The 11,277-nt window shown below is 41.1% G+C and overlaps 1 protein-coding gene across 1 annotated transcript in view; it reads left to right on the top strand.

The window, feature by feature from the left end:
- Positions 1 to 11,277, top strand: part of CFAP58 (cilia and flagella associated protein 58) — a gene marked incomplete at its 5' end in the record, with an annotated part of 82,571 nt that overhangs the window by 4,280 nt on the left and 67,014 nt on the right. The window contains 4 exons of the mRNA XM_006756650.1: positions 2,640 to 2,796; positions 4,233 to 4,427; positions 7,093 to 7,230; positions 9,213 to 9,372. Of these exons, the coding sequence (XP_006756713.1) occupies positions 2,640 to 2,796; positions 4,233 to 4,427; positions 7,093 to 7,230; positions 9,213 to 9,372 (650 nt within the window). The remainder of the gene's footprint in view (positions 1 to 2,639; positions 2,797 to 4,232; positions 4,428 to 7,092; positions 7,231 to 9,212; positions 9,373 to 11,277) is intronic.

Genomic DNA, 11,277 nt, shown 5'->3' with positions numbered 1-11,277 from the left:
GAAAACAGAGTTGCTCTTCACTCTTGCCACCCCTTCTTCCCTTAAAACTTTGTCTTGTTGATTCAGTCTTTCCCTCCCCGCTATCTCCAGTGCTACTGCCTTGGTTTGGACCTCCCTTGCCCTGCTGGACTTGGCAGTAGATTCCTAGCTGGTTTCCCTGCCTTCAAGGAGACATCTCTCTTCTTTACCATCTGCCACATACCAGGTTCATGATGCTGAAACATGTACCCACATGCTTCCATCTCCGGCATAAACACCTTTAAATCTATCCATTCCTAAAGGATAAAGTCCAAAATCTTCAACATGTTTTTCTGGGCTCTTCATAGATGTGCCCCGGTTAGGCTGGCTCGACTCATGTCCAACAACACCGTCTTTACTTGCCTCCATACCTTTGAACATGTTGTTTTCTATGCCAGGAATGCTTTTTCTTCCCTTCTCCACGTAGTACACAACTCTGCATCCTTCAAGACCCATCTCAAACACTGTCTTAACTTCCTGGCCATCAGCTACTCTGTTCCAGTTCCCCTCCCACCCCCAGACTCAATGACCAAGCAGAAGAGTCGCTGTTTCCATAGGGTCTTCATCTACCTCAAGTCTGGCACTGATCACATTGAATTGAAATTAGTTGTTGATGTGCTTCTGTACCCATTAGGCTGTGAACCCCTTGCCCTAAGACATCTTTCCCTTCGCTTCAGGAGTCTTAGCACTGTGCAGGCCATGCAAAACCTTGCATTGATCAGGAATGAACATGCACTTTCTTAGGCATCTTTAACCAAATCTAACTGCCATCTAGATTTCTTATGCTTTCTAGATGCATTTATCCAATGTTGATAGGTAATAGTTCTAAGTGTAGGTATTGGGGGAGGGACTAGAAAAACAGAAGATATGGTAGCCATCATACATAATACTTAATATTTAATCATATAAACTATTTAATATTTTTTAATTAGAGAAGTCAAGCATAATCAGAGCAGCTACTGAAGAGCAATGTGAGGGCTCTGATTCAGTTAGGAGGCATTTTAATGAGAAGTGGCACATGATTGAGGAGGGACATTGAAGAAACTGCCTGGCCCAGATTTTGTCTTCAGTAGTGCCCTCAGGTGTAGTTTCTGTCTTCATAGTAACATTAGGATTTGAGGTTTTGTTTCTGGAAAAGAGTTTCAATGTGGTTTCATGTTATATCAAAGCTGTTGTTGAAAAAAAAAATCATCAAATTATTGTGTTTGGAATAGTCCTTTGATGACTGTCAGCTGCAAGGGCCTCTGCTTTCTCAGCTCTAAAGTGGCTGCTTTGCTTTAGTCTAATTCTGTTGCACAAGTCATATCTGACATAGTTTTTCTACTTTCGAAATGCTAATTCTGCAGAAAGTCATGACAAATTATATGTAATGATTTTTGAAATGTGGAAGTAACTGGTTTACAATTCAAATAAACAAATATTATCACATACTTTCTAAATACTGGCATCATGAATGATTTTTCAAATTTTGTTGTTGGAAACATTTGATATGTGTTGCATTTCTTTGGGAGAAACTATACTCTGTGGCTAATGGATAGAAAAGTGGCAATGTGTGCCGTTTGCTTGGTTTTGCTTAACTTTAGACTTTATAGCTATAATCATAGACCTCCAAGGAATATATTAAATCAATAGTTTCCTAAATTCGTAACTCCTTAGGGTTAATTACAAGAGTTGACAATAGCAATTATAGTCTTATTGTAACAAATTCAAAATAATACAGAGATATGGGTGATCTTTACTTCATCCCCCCAAGTCTTCCACCCTAAATTCCACTTTTCAGAGATAAGCTACTAGTTGGTGTCTAAATCCCTATAAAACACACACACACACACACACACTTTTTAAATTTTTTTTCATTATTTCTAATAAATTTAATCATAAAAATTTTAATCTCTATCATATTGAGTACTTATTCATCAGTTCTTTTTTCTTATTTTTCATTTAACTTTATTTAAAATTTTTAAAATTTATCTTTATTGTTGAAAGTATTATAGATGTCCCTCTTTTTTCCCCACTGACCCCTTCTAGCCTGCCCCATCTCCCATCCTAGGCCTTCACACTATTGTCTGTGTCCATGAGTTATGCATATATGAATATAAGTTATATGATTAATCTCTTCCCACCTACCCAATCTCCCCTGCCTTCCCTGGACACTGTAATTTCTTAAATATAAGACAAGGGATTACCTTATGCATGGTATTATTGGCACTTTTTCAGTTAACAACTCACAAACAATCCCCATGTCAGGGCGTGAAGATCTTTCTCTTTCACACCTGAATAGTGTTCGTCCTTGATCTAGAGCAGTGGTTCTCAACCTTGGCTGCCCATTAGAAGCACCTGGGAATCTTTTTAAAATCCCGATTTCTGGGCCTCATCCTCCGGAAATTCTGTTTCTTTGTTATGGGGTGGGGCCACAACATTAGTAACAAGGAAACAGAATTTCCAGAGGATGAGGCCCAGAAATCAGGATTTTAAAAAGATTCCCAGGTGCTTCTAATGTGCAGCCAAGGTTGAGAACCACTGATCTGGAGTCTTTCCCATGAAAATGAGCTCAGAGGATGATAAGGAGGCCTCATGAGCAGATGGCTGTTTAGTCTGACTCCTGTGTTCTTCTCTTTCAGTATCCGAGATTTACTGAAGTTCAAAGAAGAAGTGACAAAGGAGCGAGACCAGCTCTTGTCAGAAGTGGTGAAATTACGGGAGTCCTTAGCTCAGACCACTGATCGGCAGCTGAGTGCGGAACGAAGCCGGGACGAGGCAGAGCACGCCATCATGCAGGTCCGCTCTGCCAAGTAGGGCTTGATGGAGGACCTTTTCCTTCCAGAAGAAGGTTTTGTCCTTCCCCAGCCTCCCTACCACCATTCACCCACCCCCTGCCCTGCTGTCCAACGGTGGCATCCACGATTCTGCTTGTGTCTTTGGTTTGTTCTTGCAGGAGCAGTTCTACTGGAGCCACTCCTCTCAGCATTGTCTGAGAAGCCACTAAGGCAGGGCACTGCTTACAGTTCTGTCTGGCCCAAGAAACTGTCCCTGGTGAAGGTCAGGGTGCCCTGCATCTGGAGATGCTGAAAGTAGTTCCCTTGACCCTTTTCCATTGAAAGGAAGCCATCTGGCTGAACCCTTCTGAACACTTTTACATTAAGCCAGAAGTCAAATAGATAATACACAAATGCCAACTCTAGGAGAAAAACAGGAGACCTTTGATCATGAGATAAGAGAAAGGCCTTTCATAGAATTCAGACACCATGATAAGGCTCTAGTGCTTTCTTTAGCGATATCCAGTACTCATGTACAAAATGATTTCACATTTAGGGTAGTTGGCTACATTTAATTTAGTTCCCATTGAAGGAGAATTGGATGAGCTCCTTCCATGTTTAACTTTTCTAGATTCTGGGCTTCCATATTTAATTGGATTTTATACCTTCTTTGTGGATTTGTGTCCACCATCAGGGTGGATATTTAGTGGGAAGGCTCTGAAAAACAAAACAGATTTTTTTAAAATATGTTTTTTATTGTTGATAGTATTACATATATTTCCCATCTTCCCCCCCCTTCTTCTAAGCTCACAGCCCCTACCCACCCCACTTCTTTTTTTTAGCATGTTTTTATTTATTTATTTTTTAAATATATTTTATTGATTTTTTTAGAGAGGAAGGGAGAGGGATAGAGAGCCAGAAACATTGACGAGAGAGAAACATCAATCAGCTGCCTCCTGCACACTCCCCACTGGGTATGCGCCCGCAACCAAGTCACATGCCCCTGGCCGAAATCAAACCCGAGACCTCTGAGTCCGCAGGCCAACGCTCTATCCACTGAGCCAAACCGGTTAGGGCTAAACATGTTTTTATTGATTTCAGAGAGGAAGGGAGAGGGAGAGAGAGATAGAAACATCAATGATGAGAGAAAAATCATTGATTGGCTGCTCCTGCATGCTCCCTGCTGGGGGATCGAGCCTGTAACCTGGGCATGTGCCCTGACCAGGAATTGAACCGTGACCTCCTGGTTCATAGGTTGATGCTCAACCACCAAGCCATGCTGGCCGGGCAAAGCAGAATATTCTTGAGGTGTTTTTACATTAGGGCTCAAAGATGACTGACCTACAGGGGAAATGCTACTACAAAGTGACTGCCCTGGGAGAGGGAGAAGCTTGGCTGGTTGAGACCTGTCCTGGGAGGGGTTCATGTCTTTACTCCTTGTCCTTTCTGTGCCTGTAGTTCCAACAAGAAATCCAGCAACGTCAGAATGAAGCTTTGCGGGAGACTCGGAAGAAGGAAAAACTGGAGAAAGAGCTCAAGCAGATTCAGACGGACATGGACACCAGGCAGACGGAGATCAAGGCCCTGCAGCAGTATGTGCAGAAGAGCAAGGAGGAGCTGCAGAGGCTGGAGCAGCAGCTGAAGGAGCAGAAGGTGCGTGGGGTGCGGGCTGCATGGGGGTCCTCCCCAAAACAAGACCAGCACCTTGGTTCAGGGTCTGTTGGGGCCTTTTGTATTTTCTTTGGAAAGCAGCAAATTCCCTTTACTGTAGTTGCTGGTAATACGACACTGAGCCCTTCGAATAGCTCTTATAGGTAGATATGTGCCCTCTTTTTTTTTTCCCCAGCTCCAACAGGTTAATTTCTTTTTAACTTTTAATTAAAAAAATATATTTTAATTTATTTTTTTAGAGAGAGAGGAAGGGAGGGGGCAGAGAGAGAGAGAGAGAGAAAAAAAAACCCCACACATAGATGTGAGAGAAAAATATTGATTGGCTGCCTCCTGTTCCCACCCTGACCCGGGATCAAACCTGTAACCTGAGCATGTGCCCTGACCAGGAACTGAACTGGCGACCTTTCAGTGTATAGAACAGCGCTCAACCAACTGAACCACACTGGCCAGGACAATCTTTTCTTAATGTATAATAACCATAGAAAAGTGTTTAAGTCACAAGTATACAGCTTGATCGGTTTTCTCCACTTGGTCACCTGCACTCAGCCCAAAAAACAGTATTCCAGGTGTCTCCCTTATGTCCCCTCCTAGCCATGTTCTCCCCCCAGAGGTCACCTCTATTCCGAATTCTAAGCAGAGATCAGAATTTGCCTTTCTGTACTATGAAATGAAATCTACAGGATGTACTTTTTTTTAATGTCTATCTTCCTTTTCTCCATATTTGTCTGTGAGATTCATTCATGTCATTGCCACATAGTTATAGACTTGTGTTCTCCAATATGGTAGCCATTAGCAACATGTGGCTATTTAAATTTGTTTTAAAATTAAATACAATAAAAAATTCAGTTCCTGGGGTTTCACTAGCACCGTTTCAGGTGCTCAAGATCCAGATGTGACTAGTAGATACCGTACTGGATAGCACAGATAGAGAATATTTACATCAGGGCAGAAAGTCCTACTGGACAGAGCTCATAGAGCGTTCACTCTCATAGCTTTATGGTATTCCATTGTGCAAATATAAGATGGTTTATTTTTAACAGGTTTATTTTAAAGGTTCAAGTTTAGGGAACCATACTCAGTCTTTACACACTTTAAATAAGGTACTATTTTTTGGTAACATTTCCCCTGTAATAGTGGTTTAAGGTAACTTAGTAATAATTCTAGTCTGTCATTTCTCATTTCTTAAAGAAGCAGTTCATGTAATTGAAAAAAAAGTCATTTCTGGAAAATATTTTCTCTGAGGAAGTTTCCAAAGAATTGTCAGGCCATATAGCATTTTTCTATTTAAAAAATAGATATTAGAACACATTTCTTTGTCAGTTGCTTTATTTATTTTATATAGAGCCAGAAATAAAATAGATAATAAACAATATATAGTATCCTCAAGTAAAATATGAGACTTCTTTGAGCGTGAAATCCGAGAGAATTTTGGACATCATGATAAAACTATAGTGCTTTGTTTAGCAATATCCAGGACTCCTGTAAAACAATTTTATTTTTAGCATAGCCAGCTACATCTTATTTAGTCCCTGTTGATGGGAAATTGGATGGATTCTTTTCATGTTTAACTCTTGCTTACGTGAAAGCTTTACTGACCCTTGAACTACACGGGTTTGAACTGCACGGGTCCATTTAGATGCAGATGTTTTTCAATAAATATACAGTTGGCCCTCCTTACCTCCAGGCTTTCCATACGCAGATTCAACAAACCATGGATCAAAAATACTGTTTCCGATCCGCAGTTAGGAAACTGCAGTTGGGAATCCTCCGTCGGGGAAGGCTAACTGTATGCATTGCTTGGTGCCATTTTAGATGAGGGACTTGAGCATCCACGATGTTGGTATTCTAGGGGGTCCTGAAACCAATCCCTAGTGGATACTGAGGGACAACTGTAGTTAAGCTTTTGGGGAGTCAAATTGTGTGGGGAGGGTTTTCAATTGTGTGGGGAGGGTGCCTCCAACCCTCACGCTGTTCAAGGTCAGCTAAATACGTGTCTTTCTCTTTTTGTCCTTCAGGCGATTTGATATCCTTCCGTCTCCCCAGTTTTCTCCCAACAGAAACGGCACCCTAAAAATCTAACCCTCTCTTTTTATAAAACCTACCGTCAAGGAGTGTAAGAGGAAAAGCCAGCTGACACTGTGGTCAGGCTGTTAGAAACCATCCCGCTGCTGCTCCACGGTTTTGACTTAAGTTGGATTAAAGGGGAATTGTGTTGGTGTTAGTGAATGGTTCTGTTCCAGAACAGGTAGTAGGCATGTTAATACAGGATTTGCTTCTGAAGAGGTAGCTTCGGAGCCTCACAGCAGATAAAACTCGGTCGAATCCCTAGCTTATTTGCAATGACTATAGCAATTGTTGTGTATGCGAAGCCTGCCGAATGGTATTAAAATATTTATCCACCACCTGTGAACAAGAGTTCCCAAGGCTCTCAGAAAAAAAAAAGGTCCTCTCTGTGTTATTCATTGTAAGGCGTCATTTTCCTCATCCATTTACCAGTAACATTCATCATTTTTGAGTGCGTTAGAGCTTTCACGGGGATAAAGAACCATTTCTACAAAGACAAAAGCAGTGGGGCTTCCTGTGTGGAGACACAGATATTGTAATCAAATCAAAAAAAAAATTAACCAGCTCATTCTGCCTCTTTCAGATATTGAACGAGAGAGCTGCAAAGGAACTGGAGCAGTTTCAGATGAGAAATGCTAAACTTCAGCAAGAGAATGAACAACACGCTTTGGTTTGCGAGCAGCTATCCCAGGAAAACCAGCAGAAGGCATTGGAGCTCAAAGTAACCATCAAGTGACACATCAGTTGCCTAGCACTCCCTCCTTCCTTCCCTATAGGTTTGCTGTGCGGTCGGAGCTCTCGGTTCCATAACCTGAATTAGCCTTGATGCATCAGACAGGTGCAAGCCTGTCGTGATTGCTTTGTGCCTGGAAGCAGACAGTGTGATAAGTCCCATTCTTACTTATAACATTGCAAACCTGATTATTGATCATATGATTATGCAAATGCTTTCCAAAGCAAGCTCAGATGTTCATCTCTGTAACTGAGCCTAGCAAGTCACCGGTTGCCGAGAGCTAGAAATCATTTACACGAGCGAATAGCAAAGAAGTCAGATTGCGTTTTATTACTTGTATGGAAAATTGGATGGATTCTTTTCATGTTTAACTGCACGGGTCCATTTAGATGCAGGTAGAATGAGAAGGTAGAACGAGCAGGGTGGGGGATGGACTGGTTCTATTAGGTATTTACTTCTAGGATTGTAGAAGCATGATATTCACTCTGTCCAATGCAAACTTTAAGACAGGCCTCCTGTTCTTCCTCCCCTTCTTCTGAAGAGTGCTTGCAAGTTAAGTTTGGACAACAACTTTATGCTGGGTACATATGTTATGCCTACATGCTTAATAGAACAAAATTCTGAAAACTCTGTAAACCCTATTATGTTAGAATATTGATTATAAAATGAGTGACCGATCAAAAATAATACTTAGATTTGAGTAATGTATTATACAGTTTCTGCATCACAGGCCCTTCTGAGAATCTAACAGAAATATATGAACAGACACACACACGCGCACGCGCACACACACACACATACATTGCACATCTTGTATCTTGTTTTGTATGCAGTCTCAGAGGACTCCAGGATTTTTCTGAAATCTGACTATGGGGTCTGGATGCATAATTATTGAATATGAACACCTTATTATTGCAATTGAAAGGGGATTTAGGTCTGTTAATTTGGACCCTGTAGGACCCGGGGCTGAGGAACATCTAAAACAGTCTAGAATGGTTTGACTCGAAAGCATTCCCTATGAGAAGGTTGTAAGTTAAAGCAGAAATGAAACGACTACTTAAGGCAAAATAATATATTAGCCCCTAAGGTGCACTTAAAGTAAAAGTACTTATGCCATTAATTCTCTCTTTTGATAACACGACTGGGGCACCTTGAAAGATGATAGATTTTTGTTAAGGGATCCTGAACCTAGGGCATTCAACTTCTCCCAATAATCTGAGGATAACATACCCAGCTAAGTTCAGTCTCTTTAGTGGCAAGAACTGGGGATAATTCCCAAGTTTATTTGTAGAAGTGTCACTGGTTGCATTCCCAGTAATTTCTAAAAATGACAAAATTTTGAAAAGTGAATTTAATTTGAATGTAAACAAAATTCATAAAACTTGAAGCCCATAGACAAAAATTTGGTGTTTTCCTTTGCTAGACTTTATTGTTCTGGTACCTTTGGGCATTATGTAGATTTACCTTTTAATGTTGCCCTGTCCACCTGTCTGAATATACACCCATTGGCTACCATCCTCTCAGGACGGAGGCCCCCTCCTCTCGTGGATGTAATTGTACTGCTGTGGCCATGTGCGTACAAACGTATTTGAATACTTTATGGCATGTTAATAACCTTCTGAAAGAGATCACTTTGTGAGTCTGTGAAAACTGCTAATGGAATATAGCGTCTATACACAAAATCCACACATGTATGATACACACAGCTCAGCATTCAGTGGTGCCTGGGGACATCAGGTTTAATCTGTCTTTTTATTATTTTTAGCTTATTCAGCTACATATTTTATTCACAGAATACAGTTTTTCAATTTCCCTCAAAACCAAACAGTGTGTGTTTTGATTTAGTCCAAGAGAGTAACTTCACACTGACATAGGAAGAATTTCCTCTTTCTAGTTCTGAGTTTACCATCAACCAGTCACCCGTTATTTACCAAATGTCCCCCTGCTTAACTCTCTCTCACTAATTACAGGCCAAAGAGGAAGAAGTTCATCAGATGCGCACTGACATCGGGAAGCTCAACAAAATCAGGGAGCAAATCCATAAGAAATTACACCAGATCGAAGACCAAAAGGCGGAAGTAGAACAGCACAAGGAAACGCTAAAAAGTCAGATCTTGGGATTAGAGAGAGGTAAACCAAGGATTATTTTGTGCCTTTATAAAATGCATTTATAGACATTTCATTGGTGACTAATGTCATTTGGCAACTCGGGGCTCTGTGTACAAACCACAAACCATGCAAATGAAATCAGCGAAACAACGTTCAAACTGGTGGGTGGACAGTATGGAGGGGACATCATTAGGAATTCCTTAAAAATTCCTTAAAAATTCTAGCTGGTTTGGCTCGGTGGATAGTGCGTTGGCCTGCGGACTGGAGGATCCCAGGTTCGATTCCGGTCAAGGGCATGTACCTTGGTTGCGGGCACAGCCCCAGTGGGGGGTGTGCAAGAGTCAGCTGATAGATGTTTCTCTCTCATTGATGTTTCTAACTCTCTATATCTCTCTCCCTTCCTCTCTGTAAAAAATCAATAAAATATATTTAAAAAAAAATAAAAAATTCTTCAACAGACTATTTTGGCACACTGTAAATCCAGCCCAAAGTATTGCTCAGTATTTGTCATGGAGTGACATCTATACTGTTAGGTTTGGGTTGTACATGACCTTCAGCATTAGTCCGTTTTCTCACCAAAGATAGGGATAAAGGAAAATGAATGTCCCCCGTCAGCAATATTTGAGGCAATACTGTACCAAGGATTAGTGGGACAAAAGTAAATGGCTTCTAGTTTCTTTTTTCTGTTAGTACTTAACCATCTGGCAAACACTTGTTCTACCAGCTCTCTCATTGGCCTGTGGAGGCAAAATTTAAGTGCCAGGGAAGGCCATCTAGTACAGAAAAATCACTATGGATACAAACTCTGGAGTCACGTCTGCCTGGGTTCAGATCCCACCTCCACCATATTTAGGTCTTGGGGGATGAAATAAACTAATACACATAAAACATGTGGGGCCAAGTGCCTAGCACTGTGGTCGGCAAACTGCGGCTTGCGAGCCACATGCGGCTCTTTGGCCCCTTGAGAGTGGCTCTTCCACAAAATACCGACTTCTGCTCATGGACCACGAAGTTTCAATCGCACTGTATGTGCGCACCCGCACGTGGTATTTTGTGGAAGAGCCATACTCAAGGGGCCAAAGAGCCGTATGTGGCTCGCTAGCTGCAGTTTGGCAACCACTGGCCTAGCCCATAGTAAGTGCTTACTCAATGTCATCTATTATTATCCAGATATATTACTATGTATATAGTAATAGGACAGACTATGATCCCATTCTGAAAAGAATATTAGGGGGCATGCAGGAGGCAGCTGATCAATTTCTCTCATTGATGTTTCTAATTCTCTATCTCTCTCCCTTCTTCTCTGTAAAAAATCAATAAAATATATTTTTTTAAAAAGAAAACGGATATAATTGAAAATAGGGGAAACTAGTCAAATTTGGGGTGTCTGAAAAAGCTCTGGACTTGGAGAGGCAGAGGATCGGGTCTGAATTCCAACTATACCAGAATATATGAGGCAGGAACACTGTATTCACTCCCAGTGGGCTGCTGTGAGTCGTAAATCACCAAAAAAACATACATCTAGGTAAAATCTGAATCTCCAGGTAAGATTTTATTGGAAACATATGTCATGTGAGCCTTTAAGAAGTGTAGCTATTTTTCCTTCTAAGACATCAGGAAAAAATCTTTTACCTTGACAGTTTCTCCATTCACTTGTTCTTTCATTCGATAAATTGGATGACGACTATATGCAGGTACTATGGTAGGCATTGGGTGCATGGAGGTCCCTGCCCTCAGCATGCTTACTGTCTAGCACAGTTTAATGATCTAATGTGACAGATGGGAAGGAGAATGGATCCCGAGAGCTTGTTTTGTAACAGGCTTAGTGACTTTAAAAAACACTCCTCTATTTAAATTCCCGTGTTTTTGCTTGCAATAGTTCTAAGCTTTGAAAAGAAATTACATAGTCATTGTTGAACCCAACCT

This window comes from Myotis davidii, unplaced genomic scaffold (assembly GCF_000327345.1).
Source record: "Myotis davidii unplaced genomic scaffold, ASM32734v1 scaffold332, whole genome shotgun sequence".
Classification (NCBI taxonomy): Eukaryota; Metazoa; Chordata; class Mammalia; order Chiroptera; family Vespertilionidae; genus Myotis; species Myotis davidii.
This window is presented reverse-complemented; position numbering and strand designations above follow the sequence as displayed.